Source organism: Hippocampus zosterae, chromosome 10 (assembly GCF_025434085.1).
Source record: "Hippocampus zosterae strain Florida chromosome 10, ASM2543408v3, whole genome shotgun sequence".
NCBI lineage: Eukaryota > Metazoa > Chordata > Actinopteri > Syngnathiformes > Syngnathidae > Hippocampus > Hippocampus zosterae.
In genome coordinates this window covers 13,534,507-13,556,740 of record NC_067460.1, presented here as the reverse complement: position 1 = coordinate 13,556,740, position 22,234 = coordinate 13,534,507, and the positions used below count along the sequence as shown (strand labels likewise).

The following is a 22,234-nucleotide window of genomic DNA, read 5'->3' as shown; positions in this document are numbered from 1 at the left end:
CAGGGTTGTTAACAATGCTCTTCTTCCTGATGGTGTGTGAAATTTAGAAGACATTTTCACTTACAGGAGCTAATTAAAGCATCTGATGGCAAGTACTGCACACCATGTGCAGTACTCGCCATTAAAGATCAAATCTATTTTCTTCAATATGGCATTTTCCCTCTCGAAATGACTCGCTTTTCCATTAATTATATAGGTCAATTCATCCATTCATCCATTTTCAATACCCTTAATCCTGTTCAGCGTCACAGCGCAGAGACTGGGAGCCGATCCCAGATGACTGTGGACGAGGCAGAGTGTACACTCTGGACAATTACAGTAAATGTTGAGTAAAATTCTAAATTCTCATGAGAACGGGCTCATTCTTTTCGACTGGAGGCCATACATAAACATTGACAATGTAATAGAGTTCTTTTTTTTGTATACCCCCCACCCCCAAATCGATTCTCTTCTCATGTTTCAAAATAGCATTCCTGTTTGTCACCAGCATAAGTAATTTCCTCTAAAGTGCACACGATGTTTGCCACATTGCCTGTTATTGCAATGTGCTGTGGTTTGCATTGTGTTGCATTGAGGGCTTGTTGCTGCTCTCATGTGCAATGTTCCTCTCGACAGAAGCTCTATGCCCTGTGCTCTCATTACCTGGCGCTCATGGTAACTGGAAATAAAGCAATAGGCAAAATGAAAAGCACAACGACTGATAATCCTTTTTATTTTTGTTGAGCATTTTGGCCAGCAACTGCATTGCATGCGCCGCCCTCGCGACCCATGTTGGCCTTCTTGGCGTTTACATGTACTAGATGTCAATACAGCGTGCTGCATTGGACGGGCTGTCATGAAAACAAACAGAATGACCTGTGTTCTGGTGCGCAGATTACATGGGATTTCATTCTCCACTTTGACTTAATAAGGATCAAATGGTAACTTTGCCTCCGGTGCTAAAAAAAAAAAAGGCTAGAGAACAACAAATATATATTCTCTCAAAAGATAAGGTGTTTCGGAGAGGATATTTTCATACCACTCATAGAATGAAAATATATGGAGGGGTTTGGGGAAGTCTCTTATACTTTTAATGTTACTTTTTGGTCGTTTGAAAATAAATACATATATGAATAAAGGGGTGGGGGGCTTAATTACAGTTGGTTGTGGAAAAACCTCCAGATGATTGCACTGATCTGATGAAATAATTCAAGGGAAGCCATCTTGTATGAATTTGTTTTGGTGTAGATCAAAATATCAAAAGAGTGTACCGTTTCAACGATAAATGGGTAACTGTTAATCCCATTTATGGCATTATTTTTTGCAATGATCCACTCACCTAAGCTCCTTATTAATTATGGCTGTTGATGTAATTGATCGGTCCCAATTTTCAAACGGCAGCGTCGCTTGCCTTACTATGTTGTGCCTTGCTTGGAGCAGTCCGACGATGAAGATGAGGACAAGGAGGAGGATTACGACTCTGCCACACTGGAACTGGAGGAAGGGCACGCTTGCCTTCCCCTCCCTAAAGCTTCTCCAAGACATTGTGTACTATAGCGTGGCGTGGGAGGCTTGCAGAAAAAGCAGTGGGAATTTTAAAAAAAATTAGTAGGTCTCTCCATCGTGGTGCTGTACAGTGTGAATGTAGTCACAATAGTTGTGGGTGCGAGTTTAAACCCAAACACGGACACTAAAGATGTCCTGTACCTATCCGGGTGCCGTCCCTTGATAGAGCAGTAAGGGAGTAAGGGTTAAGCAGCTGCTAATTTTTTTTTTTTTTTTTTACTTACCAGCATGACTAATGGGAAGGAATTTCATTCTGTATCTGATACAATGAAACCTTGCACTTTAACTACGACTGCTGGCTCAGCAAGATTGCCAGTGCATATTTAACCCCTTCACCTCCTGTCCGGCTCCACTTTTCTCTTACCCTAAATGCTCAGTTCTGCTCCCCTCACTCCCCCTCTTTATTATCACATTGGCGTAGCGGGGAAGGGGATGAACACACATCCAGAGACCAAATTTATGTTGAGGTAAAAGCAAACGCAAGGCGCCTCGGAGATTTTGTTGTTGTCCCCCAAAATTGTGGTTACCAGTTAATGCACGATTGTTGTGATATATTCGTTGGCTTCAATTGGGATTTGGTTGAGGTTTTGGCCATGCAAAGTTTATTTTTCTTCATGGGAGGTTTAACAAGACACGATACAAAAGGGTCCAGTGTCCCTTTTTATTTAATTTTTTTTAAACAAGATTGGGGAGAAACAATAAGTGAGTGTCTGTGTGTCTGCCATAGTATACGCATGTGCCCGCATGCCTGGCTGCGTGCGTGCGCAGCCGCTGCTGCCGTGCAAATGTGCCTGCGAGACAGCAGTCTATTTACGAGGCGCTGCAGCTGGTGTCTAGCGTCTGGACCCTGTCACGATCTCTGACACTGCCACTGGCTAACAAGTAGGAGTCATTGTGCCAGGCGATCTCCTACTTGCATCCCTACCCCCAACCCCTTCCCGATACTCTCTCCACCCCTTTTCCCCCTTCCCTCCATGTACTAGCCCCCACCCCATTTCTGATTCGTTTATGCTGCGCTGTTTTCAAGTTTTTCTAGAGCACTGTTATCATGATTGGTGATTTCTTTGTTTTAGTTTTTTTTTCTAGAGGTGGCTTAACAGAAATTGTCAACATTAGAAACTGGATTCATTTTAGGAATGAAATTGTTGTACCCCCAAAAACCATTACATAGTATACAGTATAGCATAGATGTAATCGACAGAAACATGAAATAGCAGAACATTTTAACCTCCATTACTGTCATTAACAATAAATGGAATAGTTACTGGTAATATGTTTAGAAATTCATTAAGGACACATATTGATGGTGTAATTATGTTGATCATGCGCTTCATTAAGAAATGTAGAAATAAGTTTATTGTAAAATGTCAGAACGGACAATATTCTGCCTTCACTGAAATGCCTTTCACAGTGCTTTCCACCCAAAAATTGACGCATCAAAGTTGAACTGGCATTCTTTGCACACAAAATTTGATAATGCAGGACATTGCACGTTCACACAGCCATTTCGATGACTAATGTGTGGGGACGTATACATCAAAGTCTGAAACTGCAAAAATTACATGCAACATAAAAAAATGGTCACTCTATGGTCACCACTCTGGTCACCTCACACCTAGGGGAAATTGTATACTTTCCTGTCATTTTCACATGGATGCAGGATCCTAAGATCCCTTGGTCCTGAGCCACCATTCATTATCATCATCATTGCATAAATTGACAATTAATCTGAACTCTGTCTTTAGATAAGAATGTTTGATTCTTATGATGTATATGAACCATAATCAACACTTTCCCACCGTATCAAGCAACACACATGGCTGAGAAATCATTGTTTATCATACCATCCACAGTCATGGTTTCATGACATGAATTGCTCACATATCCAGAACCGTGTTCAAGTCAAACGCACGAAGACATTGCTGTGTCATTTTGTGCTTTTTGGATATGAATGAATGAATGGGCTATCAATTGCAGTATACAAAACGGTATCTGCGCCGATTGGCTTTCAGCTAGCAAAAGCAAATCAGCGCATAATATAAAAGGACACAAAAGCAACAGCAAATAAAATGGCACTATTTAGTAAATTAAGATCAGCAAAATGTTGCTTTTTTATGGCATAATTCTGATCCAATCCATTTTGTTACATACTTTTCCTCAGATCAGTTTAAATTTTTTTTAATCGTTTACAGCCACTCTGTATGGACTCTGTGGAGAATGATTTACAACACTCTCCTCCCAAATTGCCCTCTTTGACTGCGACATACAAACCCACCCTCCTTCCCCAGGAGGGGTTCGCCTCTTTCAGGATGAATGGGAGTCCCTTAATGTCCCCCCCCCCCCCCCCCCCCCCCCCCCCCCGACTCGTGTCAGGGTGTGGTGGTCCACCTCCCGCTTATCACCGCTCCCTGCTGCTTTTCGCTTTTGGTCTTGTCTACCTCCCTTTTTCTTCAGGAGTCCAGGGGGCTCCCCCTGAGGTCTTTGTGAGCCTGGCTTTGCACCATCACTAGGGTATTAGTAATGGCTCAGCATCAAAATGTTCCTACCCTATGCGCCTCCTTTTTTTTTTTTTTACTTCCACCACCAAGCGGTACAGTTTGTTACATTGCCATATGCAGTTACCCCCACCCCCATTCAAACTATTTTACTCGACTTATTCGATGAATGGTGACAGCCCTGAAGTTCATGGCATTGCACCCTGCTGCTGCATACACAGCCATACCCTCCACGCACCTTGTTACGGAAATTTAAAAAACAGATTATCCATCCTCACCTTTACAGTGGGGACTGCGCTGCAATGAACCACTTGGTGTAAACGCTGTTCATGGGCCAGCATTCACTCTTTTTTTTTTTTTTAAACCATGTAGCCTCTTATGCTGTGTGTCATGCTTGCGTTCACCCCTGTCTTCCCCTCCAATAAGTCTTCCATTAAGGGGGCTTATACCTGACCTGCTTTTGGCGACTTGATGCCAGCCGCCAACCCACATCTGGAAATTGCCACTCCTGGAAGGGAATAAAACGGCGCAGAGTGAGCCACTGTTGGTGGAGCATGAAACGGCAAAAGAAACCGCTCCAGATTTATTAGTCGGTACACATTTATCCGTTTTCATCATATGAGATGGGCACTTTTATTGTGGGAGGTGAGGAAGAGAAAAGAAACACATAAGGGCTTGGAAAAACAGGAGAGAAGGATCCACGAGGGGAGTTACACAAAGGGAAATAATTAGTATGGTTTTGATGAAAAGAAACGTCACGTGAAAGAAAAGCAGCGTATGATAGGGAGCGTGTGTGTAACCGAGAAGTAGAGCAAGAGTGAGGGAGTGTGGTCAAACAAAGAGAATCCTGAGTCAGCAGCAGAGCAGTTCTCCTCTCACTCCCTCTCCAATGCCCCCTCCCCCCAGCTACAGTACAGGCCCCCCCCCTGCCTCTTTCCCCCACTTTTACTTTAAGAAGTGCCCTCCCCTTACAAGTCTCTGCTCTTGCATGCTATTTCTTGCTTTCTGCACTCCCCCTTTCTTCTATTTGGCGGAGTCGAGGCTGCTCTCTGGCAGGAAGAAAGCAGAGCACCATACTCATTCCGTGTTTTCTTCTTGTCCACTTTGGAACACGTTTTCATGCCGCCAGCTCAATTGATGAGTGCAAACATTGTTTCAAATATTAGTACTTGTTTGGAGACTTGACTATCACCAAGCCAAAGTTTAAGATAATAGTTCCGACTTTGTGTTGTTGGTCTTGAGTGGCAAACAAGCTTTTATTTGTGTGTGTGTGTGTGCCCGTTTCTGCCCCTTTGCTGTTGGTTGACCCTATGCTTTTTGCAAGCATGTGAACAATAAAGTATTGGTGCCCGTGTGCATAACACGGGTTTTCGTAAAAGGCACTTGTTGACACGGTATTTACACCTCTCCAGAGTTGTGCTAAAGGCATGCCTTGTTGCAAACCAATAGGGAGGGCATAAAGAAAAAGACTGCCGTTGGAAGGAGTTTGGATGGGGTGGGGGAGTGGGCTGGCCAAGAGATCCTGTAAAGTTGGCCTAGGCACAAAGGTTGGGTCTACATAAAAGATGTCAGTTTCTCCTTCCCTCACATTTCTGTGTTGTTGCTTTGCTTTTTTTTTTTTTTTCTCCAGGTCACCACTGTTTCAAACCCCCTACTCTCAGCCCGCCTGGCAAATTCATCATTCTTGGCGAAACAACAATCGCCACTTGTTAAACAAACATGTCACACTCGCAGAAAAAAAGAAGTGATGAAAGGGTGTAACGAAGGTGTCACCGGGTAACCAATGCTGCCGGATAATAGGACTTTTGCAACTGCTGTATCTTTTCAAACGTTGTTGCCAACACCGAGTTCATTAAGCGCTGTATTGAGGACTTGGGACTTAGAAAGGGTTGTGTGTCCCACTGTGTTTGTCCCACTTCTTGGCACCCAAATAGACATTGACAATGTCTGGTTTCCGCAGTTGGCCTCATTTGTCGTAGACTGGACTTGTTAAATGAGAAAAACCAGAGCTGTATCAAAAATATTCCTTTACAAGGACAATGGCACTCAGACCTCCATTGGGACTGAATAATTTTGTGACCCTCAGCTACTATGCACAGAGAACTTTTTCCCCGCCTTTTAAATCTTAATCAGCTCCTGGAGCTCACTTAGCCCCAGTGCAAGTCAATTTTAATGGTGAAAAATAAAATGGCTATTCCGACCCTATCGCAGAGGTCTTCAGAAGTCTTAAACGCATTGAATTTGGTCATTCTGGTCATTTACATGCATTTGTTTACCTACGTCATCAACATCCCCCTTTTTTTTCAAGTGTAAGATGTTTCTTAGTATTCCTCAATTTTAAGAGTGCCGCAACTTAAGTTACAAGCCATCAATGTTTTTTTTTCTTAGCATTTATTTATTTATGATTTTTTCTATTAATTTTCTCTATTTATTACCCCTTGACTTGCAAACAATGACATGAGTTACAAGTGCACTTCAGAGACTTCACTGTTCCATTTGACATCCATGCTGAGCATGGATGTTATGCTTTTTTTCTACACAGAATGAAGATAATTCATTCTGTTACTTATTTCAGCCAACTATGTCTCCCCACCCCCACCCCATCCTACCCCTGTAAACTGGCCTTCGGTATAGCTGCCAAGAAAGTGAAAAGTTCAAGTGATTGTGCTATTCGGAACCAAACGTTGTGCTATTACACACACACACACACACACACACACACACACACACACACACACACACACACACACACACACACACAGAAAAACTCACTTGGCCACGCCATTTAAAGGCACAGCATATTACACTTTTGGCTTCAATCTACCGGTATTCCTATTCTGCATTGCTTATCCTCACAAGGGTCAGGGGTTGGGCTGTCACTAACAATTCACTCGACCAGGTTCATCCTCATTTGGTCAGCAGCCAATTGCAGGGCACAGATAAACAACCGTTCACACTCCCATTCAAACCTAAAGACAGTTTAGACAATTTCAATCGACCTCCCATGCATGTTTGTGTAATGTGGAAGGTCGTCCAAATCCTCATAATTTCAATTTCTCAACCATAAATATTCTATGATTTCTGTTGTCCTCTATGGCAGCAGACTTCTTTCACAAACATTTTACTTCGGAAAACAATAAACAATTTACTCACATGTTGCAGATCACACTACTAACTGAATCTCAATGAATTGATCTTGTGCATTTTCTGCACCGTCAATTTTGAAATAATGTCCTCTTTTGGAATATAGGGATGGAATTTAAAAGGTGTTTTAAAAAATCTGATTAATTAATTCATTAACAAAATAATCGACAGATTAATAGAGGATTGAAATAATCAATAGCTGTAGTTCTCTTTGTATTTGACAACAACACAGTGCTGTAGTTCTTTATTCCCCTAGCAGAAATGTCAATGAGCAGAGTTGATTTGCAAAAAGAGCGTGGTCAGAGAACAAATTCAAATCTTTTCAGTTCCTGCCAACATCGTACGTCGACTTACAAGTAATTACCTGATCAAGTGATGTACGGTACATTTGGTACCTCTTTGACACTTTCTCAACCTGATAGGCATGGTGTTGAAGTTGGGCAAAGGGTCTAGTTTGTTTTTAACCCTTTGTAGCGTGCCAAAACATAAGCAAATACTGGTACCTAAATTGTGTGTGTGTGTGTGTGTGTGTGTGTGTGTGTGTGCTTGTGTGCATGTGTGTGTGTCAGAGAGATTGTAAGCACATGTCTGCATAGTTGGTGCTAATAGAATTCTGCTGTCCAGCTCACAGCTGTGTCTTGCTGATGAGTCCCATGAGGCCCCAGCATGTGTCTATGGTTACTATGTTGAGGCTCCAGCATGAAACCATGTGCAGATCATTACTCTTTTCCCTCCCTCCCTTTCGCTCTGTCTCTCTCCTTCCGTGTCGTGTCTCGTGTCTCTCGCTCACTCCCTTGCACCTTCTCTCTCCTGCTCTATCTATTCTCGAGTTTGCCCCTCCCCCCTCTTTCCCTCGCATTGACCAAGCTCCCAACTTGTGCCACTCTCCAGTCACAAGGGTCCGCCCTATGTGCCGGATATTTGTAGAACTCCTTCACTTCAAGACGGTTTGTTGTTGTTGTTGTTGTGTGACTCTGAAGATGGCAAATGTACCGTGGTGGATTGAATAATACTCGGTACTTGGACAGATGAGGAACTGTACCACCCCTTGTGGCTTTATGTTCTCCTCTACTCAAATTGAAAGGTTTTTGAGGAAAAGAATTAGAACGCTTACAGGAACATGTCGTTGTTTATATAAAGCTAAAGCAGTGGAATGTCTGTTCCGAGGCGGCGTATTTGTTCATTAACAATTTTTATCCCAAAGGTCATCAAGGAAATAAAAATAATCCATCATAGTGTCAAAGTTGCAATCATAACATTTTCACAAGGGTAAAACCACTGTTGATAAAACGCAAAACTCAGTTCAGCCTCTAATACAACATTACAAGTATTTGACTTTTTAACACTCATTGCAAAAAAAAAAAAGTTAAACCATAGTTCACAGTGGAGCTTGGACTCGTGCCCCAAATCTGTGTTCGCTATTCATGTTCACGTTAATGAGCGAGTATTGGATTATCCTGAGTCAACAAATGAAAAATCTAATTTGTTCAGAATAGTAAATGGAGCGCGGCATAGTGATCAACTGATTAGCACGTCTGCCTCACAGTGCAGAGGTGCAGGGTTTGATTCTGGCTACGGCCTTCCTGTGTGGAGTTTGCATGTTCTCCCCGCGCCTTTGCGGGTTTTCTCCGGGTGCTCCGGTTTTCTCCCACATTCTAATGCAACACCCTGAATTGTCCCTAGGTGTGAGTGTGAGCACTGATGGTTGTTTGTCTATGTGTGACCTGCGATTGGCTGGCAACCGGTTGAAGGTGTCCCCCGCCCACTGCCCGAAGACGTCTGGGATAGGCTCCAACATGCCGCGCGACCCTTGTGAGGATTAAGCGGATCGGAAAATGGATGGATGGATAGTTTTCAGGGCAGCTTTGTTAGTTTTAGTTTTTTTTCTGAAACACTTAGTTTTATTTAATTTGTCTTCATGCGTGCGTGTATGCATCCAACTTTAGCAGTGGTATTATGCCATGCACTTATTGTAATTCAAAGTCTACGGACTGTGAAACTGTACCTTGTAAAAAACAAAAAAAAACATTTTTTTAAAAACGAAAACTAAACTAAAACTAAGACGTCTTGTTTGCCTAGTTGCCAATTTATAAACTAGATTTGTAGCTTGAATTCTTGGTGCAAAGTATTAAACCTGCTTGCACAGTGTATATTATATAGTTGTGTGTGTGTGTGTGTGTGTGTGCTTGTGCATGTGTGTATAGAGAGTGAGTGAGTGAGTGAGTGAGTGAGTGAGTGAGAGTTCGAATCCGGCTCCGTTTGCATGTTCTCCGTGGGCCTGTGTGGGTTTTTTCAGGGTACTCCGGTTTTCTCCCACATTCATAAACATACACACCTTCTCTTCTTCTAGCTGACAGCCGTGCTGTAATATCGAAATAAATAAATTAAAAATCAACTCCAAAGGCTCGTGCTTTAAATTCATACCAAAAATGAAAACAACGGCCATTTTCTCTATATTTAGAGTTAATTTTAGTTAGTCTTATCAATGTAATTTGTAGTTTCAGTTCATTGTTTTTTTTTTGAAAGTCATGTTTACTTTATTTTGTGAACGACAATGTTTTCTCAATTTTAGATGTTGTTATTTCATTAGTTTTCATTTTCTAAAATAACCCTCCTGAAGACTGTTTTTTTTTTCTTCAAATGTCAATAGTAAAGCTGTTCCCCGAAGGTTCTTTTCACGCAATAATGTTCACATTAGAAGTGGACTCTACAGAAAGGTAATGGATTTGTGGATTAAGCCTAGTCAGTCTAACTTTTCAGGTTAGTTCCTAGTCAGATCATGTACCGGTCTCCACAGTTCTGGACACAGTCTGTACCGATTCTTATCCTTGTTGTCAACCCCGGTTTGATTAGAGGGGTCAGTGCAAGCTGACATTTACAAGCCCCATAATTCCGCAAAAGATTGATGAAACCCCATTCAATGCCTACTCCCCAAAACAAATGGCTTTTTTTAATAGTCCAACTCCTGCTCATGTTTGCACCTTACAGAATCGCTTTGGTCTTAAAAAAGAAGCTCGGTGTCAGCGTTTTCATACACACGGTGTGTTTGTGGCCAGAGACTTGTATATATGTCTAGTGTCTATTACACTCGCACATGTGTGTTTTGTTTATTGTGTGCAAGGATTTACGTTCTGTACCTGCACTGCCAGGTCCTGTCCTGCGCGCACAACCCCACAGGCAAACTGAAGCCAGCTGGCTTCGCTGAGCGTCGTTCAACTGTTGTGATTTATGTAAGGCTGTTAACTCTCGGCTAGTTTGGCTCGCAATAGTCAGCTAGCAAGTAACGTAGCTCTTCGTTAGCCTCTGTCTACTGTACCTGGACCCTTGGGTCTTAAGATTTGGTGAAAGTGCTATGTACATAAATTGAGTTGTTTTTTACTCCTGCCAAGGTAGTTCTGTTTTCATTTGACGCTCGTTTGTCTTTGTTGTTGTAGGCTCATGCAAAAACTACCTATCGAAACTTAAACTAAGGCATGAGTGGAGGAAATGTCCTGGCTGAAGCGAAAAGTTATTAAATGTAGATGCAGATGCACGTATTTTAGTTCGGCCTTGTCATCATTGTGAGATGGAGGCCCTTGTTACCATTTGCTTAAATTCTCTTTGAATAATTCATGAATCTTTATTGACAGCAGAGATCTCTGTTTTGCTGAGTGTCATTCTCATTTTTTATCCTTGGTGCTGTAAGGGAGCAACAAACAGTCGTTTCGATCAAGGATGATTTATAGATCGTTAAAACACCCTATATTGCCATCCACCAATGACTCAGGTCTGATTAAACGAATCAGATCTACCACTACTGGAGGCCAGATTCATGTCATTTTACTATACTTACTGTTTCTTCAGGCCAGAGTTGGGCTCGTTGAACATGTATTCAAAGCAGGGTTAGAAGGGCTGACCCATGAACACTAATCGCAGTTGAAACAATTTTCTTCAGAGTGACAGGTATGCTGGAGATGAAGGGCAATGAGAGAATCAGAGGTGGGGAGGTCCCATGACCCTTTGTCCGATTCGCATTTTGTTGTGCAGTCAGCAGTCGCCGACAGACATATTTAATGCTTAAGACATAATGGGTCTGAATCAGCAGATAGCCCCACTGGGAGCTATTAGTGAAGACGGGTCATTAACCCCTTCCTGGCCTGAGTTCTAGACCGGCCCATCCCCGCCCACTTTCACATGACCCGTACAGGCCACAACTGTCTTGCATAGTACATAGACTGGAAGAAAAGCAACTGATTTGATTTTCTACCACCTCTAATACCACAAAGTAAAACGCAGATGCCATTTTTTTCTTATTGACTGTTTTCTTTAAAGGAGACAGGATCATGACCGAAAGGACTGCTCCATTATTTAAACTATTTACTGCTGAAAAGATCCCAATGAGGGCTGTTCAAGTATTCTAATGATCATCCTGTCGATGAATCGAGTATTGAATATTGATTTTGCAGGCGGCCTGGTGGTCCAGTGATTAGCGCGTCAACCTCACAGTGCAGGGTTACCCGGTTCAATTCCAGCTCCGGCCTCCCTGTGTGGAGTTTGCATGTTCTCCCCGGGCCTTCATGGGTTTTCTCCGGGTACTCCGATTTCCTCCCGCATTCCAAAAACATGAATGGCAGGCTGATTGAGCACTCTAAATTGTCCCTAGGTGTGAGTGTGAGCGCGGATGGTTGTTCGTCTGTCTGTGCCCTGCTATTGGCTGGCAACCGGTTCAGGGTGTCAACCGCCTACTGCCCGAAGACGGCTGGCTCCAGCACATCCCGCGACCCTTGTGAGGATAAAGCGGATTGGAAAATGATGATTGATGATTTTGCATTATTAAACACGAGCAAGTAAGGTGCTGGTGAGTGACAGCAAATGAGAGTATGGTTGGGTAGTCTGCACGTTGAGTGACTTGGCATTTGTTTTGACCCTCTGGCAGCTCGATTGTGCTTATCACATGCTTATTTTATCATTATTGTGTCGATCCTGGCAGTACAATACAATACGTTCTCTACATCAGTTTAAAAGTTGATGTCTCCAACTAACATCGATATGTTACCTTTTGTTAGCGATAGTGCACGTGCTGTTGTGGTTTATATTGCTCTTTATCTTCCTTTTTAAAGTTTGAAATGATCCCAAACATTGGACATTCTGTCTTACATGGATACTTTCCTCCTGGTTTGCCACCATCAACCTAACTTAATTCCACAAGTAGTAGTGTGCGTGACTTGAGGAATCTCCAGTCGTCTGTGGAAAAATGATCCTTGCAAAGCTTTGAGGCAGAGATTCTGCTTTGCCTTTTTTTGTAATGGAGTTATTTGAATTAATACATCTCAGTGTTGTGTTGGGGATAATGTTTTTTTTTTGTTCAAGCGTTAACTTTTTTTGATTGGTTAAACTGTGCTCCAACCTCTTGCCGACACCAAAGTAACATGTGAGTATGTAAGCCCGCCACTTAGATGGCACCATCAATAGTGACACATTGCTTCAACGGCGACGTGCTGGTGCACCTTGACCGGGTCGGGGAGCCTTATTATGAAGGTGTCCCGACCCAGTCAGCAGTGACAGCTCAGACAAAGGCTGAAGTGACAGCCAAAGCTGTCAGCTAGGTAAACGTTTTTTCTTTCCCCGCCAAAAAAAAAAAAGAAATCTGAAACCTATTTCAACAAACAAGTAGACAAGATGAACGTCATAACGCTACCCACTCACCATGATTTTCTCCAATTTAAAAACTCCAGGCATACAGTCAACGTCTTTGAATGAACTTAAAGCCTGTGCGAGTCAAGTGAGATTTTACATGACATCTGGGTTAAAACGATCCCTGTCGTGTACACACCGATGCCAGGCCAGTCATTGGGATGTCACAAAAACCACAAAACAACTTTTTCCAGGTAAAAACCTATAAACAGCACCTATAGCTAGATTGGTTTGACACTCTGGCGAGGTGACTGATCCCTCAATCAAATATGGCGAATGAGGTAAAATGCTCAAATAGCATCGCCGCATTTTCTCTGTAATACTACCGCTATCCAGAGGTTAATTTCTGCAGCTCAGCACTCCAGACTTTCTCACCTACATGCAACTAACGTACGTGCATCTGAGTCACATTAACACGCATGTGTCAACACACACAGGTTGTAGGATGGATGCGTGGGTGTTTTTTTTTTGTTTGTTTGTGATTTGTTGTTTTTTTTTAATTGGTCTGTACGCTACATCGTCATAAGTGTCGTATTACAAGACCGAGTCTTCTGCCACACAAAAACTGCTTGTGTGTGTGTGTGTGTGTGTGTGTGTGTGTGTGTGTTTGTCAGCATGTAATGCTTTATACATGTCGTCCACATCTATGAGCTTATTGTGAGTTTGAGGGATCTCCCACCCCCGCACTCTCCCCATGGCTGGGCAACACGTCATGTCTGTCACCTTCTCTCTGGCCACAAAGCTGGCCATTATAGAAAGACGAGGGGTTCAGTGACCAGCGAGAGGACTCCCCCACTCTACCCCACCCTGACTCTTCATACACGTTTTCTGCATGTTTGCTTGTTCTCTTTTTTTTCGATACATTTTTCCACACTCACATTTTCTCCCTTAATTTAGTGCTGTTTTGGTTTTTTGTTTGTTTGTTTGTTTTATACTTTCGTTTCTTACCAAAACAGTAAACACTCCGATACATTACAATGGCAAATTAACAATATGTTGTTTTCCAATAATAAAAAAACAAGATGGCTGAACACACATTTCAAACACCACGAGTTTGGGAAAGAATGAACTAACAACAACAAATTACTAATTACAGATTAAAAAAAAAAATTCAAAATGTCCAGCGGAGAGGGTCCCACAAACCTTTGCTGCGGACATGTGTGCCCTGATGAGCTTAAGTCACCGACGCGCAGGTATTAGACAGGTCGTGATAAGATTGGTGCTACTTACACCATAGCAGTTTGCGAGCCACAAGCTTTGGCTGGCGACTCGTGTGGCTAAACCCATTGCGCTTTTACTCCTAGATCCATAATCATAGCCTCCACGAGTAAGAATAAGATACTTCTAACAAGTATTATTCTGTATTGGTCTGTCTGTCTGTCTGAAACAACTGTGCCTCTTCTTTTGACTTTTTATCATTTTAAATAACGGCACTAATGGATGCCGTTCTCATTTGACATAGGTCTAGTTAATGTCACTTCAAAATAAAGTGAGAAAAGGTAAGCAGTCATAGTGTGGACGTGTTGATGGTCATTCGCCTTGGCGGTGTTCATTCATTCATTTTCCAATCTGCTTATCCTCACAAGGGTCTTGGTGGGTGCTGGAGCCTATCCCAGTGGGATAGGCGTGGCAGTGGGCGGGGGACACCCTGGACCGGTTGCCAGCCAATCGCAGGGCACACACAGACGAACAACCATCTATGCGCACACTCACACCTAGTGACGATTTAGGGTCATCAATTAGCCTGCCATGCATGTTTTTGGAATGTGGGAGGAAACCAGAGTACCCGGAGAAAACCCACACAGGCCCAGGGAGAACATGCAAACTCCACACAGGGAGGCCGGAGCTGGAATTGAACCCGGTACCTCTGCACTGTGAGGTTGACGCGCTAACCACTAGACCACCGGGCCGCCCGGCTGTACTTTATTCCGGAAATGTTGAATTATTCCGACTCACATCACACAAAACCAGACATTGCTTCCAAGCTTGCCTTTCATTCCGCAAATGCCTCTGCACCCTTCATACTGAAATTCAACAGTCGCTGAAATTATGAACTCGCATCTGTGCGCATCCAGGCCACACGTTTGTTCCGCGTACGTGTAGTTGTCTTTGTTTTTTTTCTCACGTGTGCTTCATTTTAAAGCTGTTGCACACATCTAATCTTCACATATAGCGTCAAATGTGCACATAAATATCATGCACACATAAAACAACCCTTCTTCCCTGGCCGATTCTTGGAGGAGTAAAACGGCTAAATGTGTTAAAAGCATTAGGTAAGCGTGAATCCAGCAGCGCTCCTTTTTGGCAGGTATCACATGTCCTGCTTCATTACAATCTGGTGTACGCATTCAGCTGCCTCCATCAAGACATCCCTTCCCCTTTCCCCCTAGGGTGCTTTAACACAGAGTGGGCCATCTCAAGATGTTAGCTGCAGAATAAATGACATTCCTCATTGGTGTTGAAGGCGGCCTGAACTGCGGAGCCTCCCCGAGCACAACTACACTCACGTTGCGAATGTCAGAAAATATTCATAAGGAAAATAGTCCCTGCTGCGAAGAGCAAGCAGGGTAGGAGTCGTTGGCACCGGCTGTGGGGAAAAGGGAGGGGAACGCAATTACTACACTATTTCATTCAAGTTAATTCAACAAACTATCTCTTGTCCACGTTGCAGCGCAGTTCTTGTTTTTGCAGCAGCTATTTTTGGTCCCAATATGACATGAAATACTTGGGAGGGAAAGCAGCTGAGAAATGGGTGGGGCAGAGGAGATCAAAGCAGCTAACAGGTAGCCTGCCAACTGTTACCTTTTATTCCCGTCAAAAGGCAACGTGCAGGAAATAAGACTACACCTCGCAGACCGCAGCTGCGTGCGTATCAGGCGGCGAACTCACTGAGCTTCTTTTCTCAACTCTCGCCACAGCCCGTGACCCGCTGAGCTGCCCTTGTCCATCCTCCTTTGGGGAATAAAAACTACATTTATGCTACCAAAACGAAATACTTTACAGGTGACGACAGGATGATAGCGATATTTTTGACCAAAGTCAATGAAGGATCCACCCCGCCCCTCCCAAACACACACTGGGTACAGGTGCAGCATAAACACGGAAGCAGGGATTGGATTTTGGAACATCGTGGCAACGTGTGACCTTCTTGTTTTTATATGAAATTAATTCAAACTGTTTCCAAATGTAAAATACAATGTTGAATAGGTTTTACTAGGGCTGTACAGATTTCCGACGGGGCTATGGCACCCCCTAGCCTGGTGTGGCGTCGTGCCTGAGATTACGGATATTCCATGTTCTGATACTTGTCACTGTGCAAATGATGAACATGATTGACAGGCATGATCGTCCAACTCATCAACAGCGTCAATGCAGATCAGTACCTAGTTGAAGCTCTCAGCTTAGCAGTAATCACATTTGTTTTGTTTTCATCAATGCTGCGCCTCAGGAAGAATGAGCTCCATATTAGATAATTAATTCAAGGATGTCAAGGTTTCTGATAAGTGACCCTGCTATCGAGCTACTCTTCCCTTCAGCCTCACCGCTGAATCATTTCCTCTGAAAAAAAAAAGTTTTGTTTGTTCGACCCCCTGTTCGTGCATTTCTCTGCACCCCGCACGTGTGATAGATGAGGATAGCAGAGCGTATGTTTACGAGCGCGACTGCTGGACTTGGCAGGGCCGAGCGCTCCTTCAATGACTCACAGTTCATCACAGCTCGCTGATTGACTGACTGGGAGTTCTTTCCAGCAGAGTTTACATTATGTACACGAGTATCTGCTCTCACTGGTATGGCGCTCACCTTCTCTATTCTCTATTAACGTCCATTTGCTTCAAAGGGCTCCCAAAAGAAATGCACATTTATGGCCATCATTGTTAACGATGATATTCCTCGTCTCCTTGCAGTGGTCCTATGCTTTGGAGAAACCCAACACGGGCAGTGTGTTCAGCCTGGCCTGGTCTGCTGACGGCACGCAGGTGGCTGGGGCCTGCGGGAATGGCCATGTCATCTTTGCCAATGTGGTGGAGCAGCACTGGGAGTGGAACAACTTTATGATCACCCTTACCAAGAGGAAAACCATGCAGGTAGAGAATACACTCAACAGACACTTCATTTGCGAAGGCTGCCAAATTGTAATGAGATTCTACACAACAGCTGTATTAAAGCGTCTCTCTTGACATTTATAATGAGCTCAAACCTTGGCCAAGATTGAACAAAGGTGACGAGTGCGGAATCGTATGCCAACAGATGTCATCCTTCCAGAAAAAGGAAAACAAAGTCATATTTGTTTGTTTTTAATTAGTTTGGGTGATTTAAGACATGACAGATAGACGGATGTATGGACTGTGTACCATTGCTTTATGTGGTGTCGTAATAGTTCTGTTGTGACTCAAATGATTAAAAAAATGAATAAAAATCCTCTCTAGTAGCAGCAATGTCCAAATTTGAGGCAAAATGTAACTACCCATCCACTCTACAAATGGCGGTCAAAACATCTTTTGCTTTTGAGCTTTCATTCTGTTGTGAGATTTATTCGGACAATTAATGTTAGGGCTGCAACTCACGATTATTTTATTAATTCATTAAGCTGTTGTTTATGTTCTTGATGAATCAACGAATTGGATACGAAAAATGAAAATGTTTTCATTTCCATCCCTTTGTTCCAAAACAAATTATTTCAAACTAACAGAAAATACACAAACAAGGTAAAAATGTTGATCGTTTTTTTCCCAAAGTAAAAACAAATGTTTTATTTTGAAAAACCGCAAACTTAGTCAGTCCACTGCTTCCTGGAGGACTACAGAAACGTGAGAAAAATGACTCGACTTCAGAGGCTTCTGAATTCTGAGGATTTAGTCGTTGTGAATTTCATTGATGAATCCTCCAACTAACGTACTGGTAAATTAATCCAGGGGGGTCTCCTCTGTTGACGAGTTCTTTTTCTACGGCGGCGGACTGCCTGATATTTGCAAACGTAATGTGAACACGCCATAGTGTAAAGTAGTAAAGTCTTACATAATTGCAGGAAATCTTTGAATTGAAAAGACTTCAAAGCACAACACAGTGTCCTTTTCCCTTCAAGGCAGTCTTCTGCATCCTCCTCTCTGAAACAAGCAGCCTTCATGTTTTCCTTCACTCCATCCCTCAACCATGTCTTTCATCTTCCTCCAGGAGCTCCATCAATACTAATTTACTCACTGTCTGTCTGGATGTGCCCAAAGCATCAAAGTCTGGTGTCTCCAGCTTATTTCCAAAACATTGAAGCTTAACTCATTCACTCCCAAAGACGTTTTTAAACGTCTTTTCAGACTTGGTCTAGAATTGGCTGGTACTGAATGCGTTAACCGTCGCTCTGACGCGCTCATTTCGAATCCCGTCTTAACTCCGAAAGAGAACCTCCAACATCTTCATTTCCGTTTCTTAGGCCGCTTGAATTATTGTCCCCTCAATGTCGTATGTCATGACTGAGGAGCCCCTGCATCTCTTTAAAATTGAGCATTATCATCTTAATGAAAATTGTTTCGCTACAGCGTTTGTATCGCTTGTGTTGACAATGAGTAAATATCCCGAATGTTGAGCATACGGGCGCCACTTGCATACATACAGTATTTTTAAAAAACCCGCTTATAGCCATATATTATAGTTGAACCTTGCTTGTTTGCCAGGCAACCTTGCAATGACAATGGCTGCCCTGTCTGGCTGCCTTCTTTTTTGTACTGTTCAAACTCAAGCTGACCACAAAGTAGCATTTACAGTACACACATTTAACGCGCACAAAGGACCCTAGGAAGGGATACACACTAGAAAAAAAAGAAAATAAAATTAAGAAAACAGTGTCAGGCATCTTTCCTGAATGCAGTTTGTGTAAACCAAACAAACGCGGGTCATCGGCCACTTATTTTCAGCCTGGCAGGCACTTTTTCTGTCTCCCTCCTCCGCCTTTCCTCCTCACGAGCCGCTTTAAACGTGCACATCTGCCAGTGGTTTGTGAATCAGCCAGCTAAATTTACCACCTTGCGCTCGAATGTTGTTGTTTTTTTTTAAATTCTTGGTTGTGTCGCTTGTAAATTTGACTTGCTGGAAAGGGCAGAAGAGGAAGATTTGTAAAGCTGTAAAAATAACCCCACCTTGCGCTGGAAAAGGCCCTTTCATTCATACACAGAGGCAGCTGCTAGGGAAGTATTTATCTATGGCAGCACATCAGTACGTGCATACGCACATTCCAAGCAGGTAAAAATGTCTTCCTCTGACCACAGTTACCCTATATATTCTTGGATATATGATCTAGTGCTTCCTGTGTATATAAATAAAACATATGTGCACTGCACCAACCTTTCATGTGCCATCCTATACTTTTTTTTTTTCCTCACAGGTGAGGAACGTGATGAACGATGCGGTGGACGTGTTAGAGTTCAGAGATCGAGTCATCAAAGCCTCGCTGGCTTTTGGGCACCTCGTAGTCGCCACATCCCTTCAGTGCTACATCTACAAGTGAGCACTTTACTCAGTCCGCGCATCCTTGATTCCCACAGCCACGATTTTTCACCCATTTCCTCTGGAAGGAGCTGGAATATAATGTTACTCCACTTTGAGAGTTAACGTAAGACGCCTTATATGGACATCAATTCAGACATGATGCAAGTCCAAACCTAAACGCAGTTTCTCTTCCTCAAAGCCGTTTCGCTTATAATGCATTGAAAAGTGCATAAAAGCATTCAAGTGATGACCTCATACTTGTGTTGCATTTCCAATTCCAGTTTGTATTCACGTAATTGCAATAAGAAATCATAACCACTGTTAACCTGGTCCTGCCTGATAAATGGATGCATAGTATATGTGTAGTTAATCTCACTCTAATGATTGTAATTGATGACTAATATTATTGCAGTTAAGTTGCAATACTTGCTCAGTCTAATCGTCAGACATCAAGGTCTTTTCAAAAAAAATCCCATTTCAAACACATACACAATCTTTTTCTTGTGCTTTATTTAGCAACATGAAGTTGAAAAAAAAACCCTATTTGTGATCCAGTGTTGTTCTGCACCACTGTAAACTACAACCATAAATAATGAATACAATAAATATGCTGCACAAGTGTCACCAGTTCTCGGAATGATTGTATCACACCAATTCACGGTTCAATGCCCTGTGGGGAACATTGTGCATAGGGCTGTCGTGACTCAAGTTTTTATATTTATTTATTTTGGGTCGAGTTAAAATTAATTACAGTCAACCCACCGATGCTTAGGGTGGATTCACATATTCACAGAGATTTTTATTTTTAAATATTTAGTTCTCCCCCCTGATTCCCCCCCCCCCTCCATTTTTGTATATTTGATGTTTATCATCATTGTTTGAATCATTTATGGGGGCTTGTTAAAAAAAAATCCCCTCCAATGCATTTCAATGGTATCATGGGCCAGCTTGGCCTGGGGTCAACTGTAATCGCTGACCTCATTGATAGCATTACAGCATAATATAGTCGTACCCAACATTTTTGCGCCATGGATTGGACAGATTGCCTCATGTTCTAGCCAGTGAGTTTGTAATTCGAAAACGCTACATTTATGAGCATATTGTGTATCTTGTCAGTATTGTATTTCTATTCTTGGCCTTGTTGTCTGAGGTTATTTTCACTTGAATGCCTGTGTTTTTGCAAAGAATGATAGGAGCACATATTAATATGTCTTTGTTTGTGCCAGCACACGGAACTGGAACACTCCCCTCATATTTGACCTGAAGGAGGGAACAGTCAGCCTCATTCTGCAAGCAGAGAGGTAAGTCGCATGCTTAATCCCGGCAAGCAGCGGGACAGGAGAGCCGGACACGATCATAGCCTCGCTAAGGCTTGATTACTAACACACACACACACATGGACATAAACACATCCACACAGGAGCTGTGCTGTAGCTTAGCCAAAGTATGTCATATAATAAGTCTGATAGTGTAACCGCGAGGGAAAATCAGATTAATGTGGAGTAGCTCTTGTGCGGCACTCCAGTGCAACGTCGCTGACACTCATCATACTGCTAAATAGATTACCTGTCATTCTCTAATCACCGCCGAGCTGCCAACGTCGCGCTGAGTAACTCGCTGCTGTTTTGACTATGCGTAAAAGTCCTCTACCTAATGACTGTCTGGTTTATTAGATGAACAGACGCACCGCATCCATATAAAAGTCTACTCACAGTATCGTCTTTCCTTCCCTCGCTGCCACTCAGGCATGCTCTTCTGGTGGACGGGGCAGGGTTGTATATATTCTCCTATGAGGGCCGACTCATCTCCTCCCCTAAATTTCCCGGTATGAGGGCTGACATGCTAAATGCTCAGTGTGTCTCTCTCAGTAACGACACCATCGCCATCCGTGACAAGAGTGATGAAAAAGGTGAGAAGTTCGCCGTCTCAAATATGATTCGGAACACTGATTGTTCATTGCCATCTTTTTTTTTGTTTGTTTGTTTTTTTTTAAATCGTCACTAGTCATCCTTCTCTTTGACGCCTTGACCGGGAAACCTCTTGGTGATGGGAAGTCTTTGACTCATAAGGTAAGCAAATCCATTGGTGGGAGGGACTTCTGGCTCTTGAGATTATTTTTGGGAATATAAACAGAACCATGAAAAAAAAAACAATCTCCTGCTGCTCAATGTAAGTGAGTACTCCTCAAATGTTGTTGTTAGAGCATTTTTTTGTTTTGTGTTTTCTTTGGCATACTTCAACGTGACCATACAGCAAATTTGATGTCAATGTACACGCATAATTTTTTTTACCCCTAACAAGTTAATTTAATGTTGCTACAAATTAAACTCTATTAGAACTCTTTTTGAAATAAAGAAACAATTTAATTCACAAGGATTCAATCACGGGTGCGTCGAATCATCGCAATTCTGAATATTCTTCTTGTTCACTGAGAAATGCATTAAAAACGTAATCATGTTGAGTGCTGTCCAACCTCATGTAAATGTATACTGCAGACCTGTTTCACAGGTTGTGGGATTTTATTTCTGATCACACTCACCATCCATCCATCCATCTTTTGTTTTGCTTCCCAATGCAACCATGCAAAACCCAGCCGACCATGAACAAACATTTTCCTGCGGGAGTGGCACAACAAAAATAGTTCGCCTGGCCAACTCGTGAATCGTGCCTTTATGTTTTTGTCAATTATAGCTTTTACAGCTCCTTCAAGCCCTGAACCCAAAATGCTTACTACAGCAGTTACAAGCACAGAACTTGTATTCTAGATGAAGTCATCCAAATGGGAGATCCAATAAAAAAAAGTGACGTTCTAAATTGTTAATTGATTGCTATTTATTTTTGCCATATTTTATACTAGTTTAATAAATTGGACATTGTAGTGCAGCAGTGTTTATTTCATT

At 42.6% G+C, this 22,234-nt stretch overlaps 1 protein-coding gene across 5 annotated transcripts in view; it reads left to right on the top strand.

Moving 5' to 3' along the window:
• ift80 (intraflagellar transport 80 homolog (Chlamydomonas)) overlaps window positions 1-22,234 on the top strand; it is a 47,696-nt gene that overhangs the window by 20,797 nt on the left and 4,665 nt on the right. For all 5 annotated transcript variants that reach the window (XM_052078661.1, XM_052078663.1, XM_052078662.1 and 2 more), the window contains exons 9-13: window positions 16,763-16,942; window positions 19,231-19,349; window positions 20,561-20,635; window positions 21,080-21,243; window positions 21,339-21,403. In XM_052078661.1, the coding sequence (XP_051934621.1) occupies window positions 16,763-16,942; window positions 19,231-19,349; window positions 20,561-20,635; window positions 21,080-21,243; window positions 21,339-21,403 (603 nt within the window). The remainder of the gene's footprint in view (window positions 1-16,762; window positions 16,943-19,230; window positions 19,350-20,560; window positions 20,636-21,079; window positions 21,244-21,338; window positions 21,404-22,234) is intronic.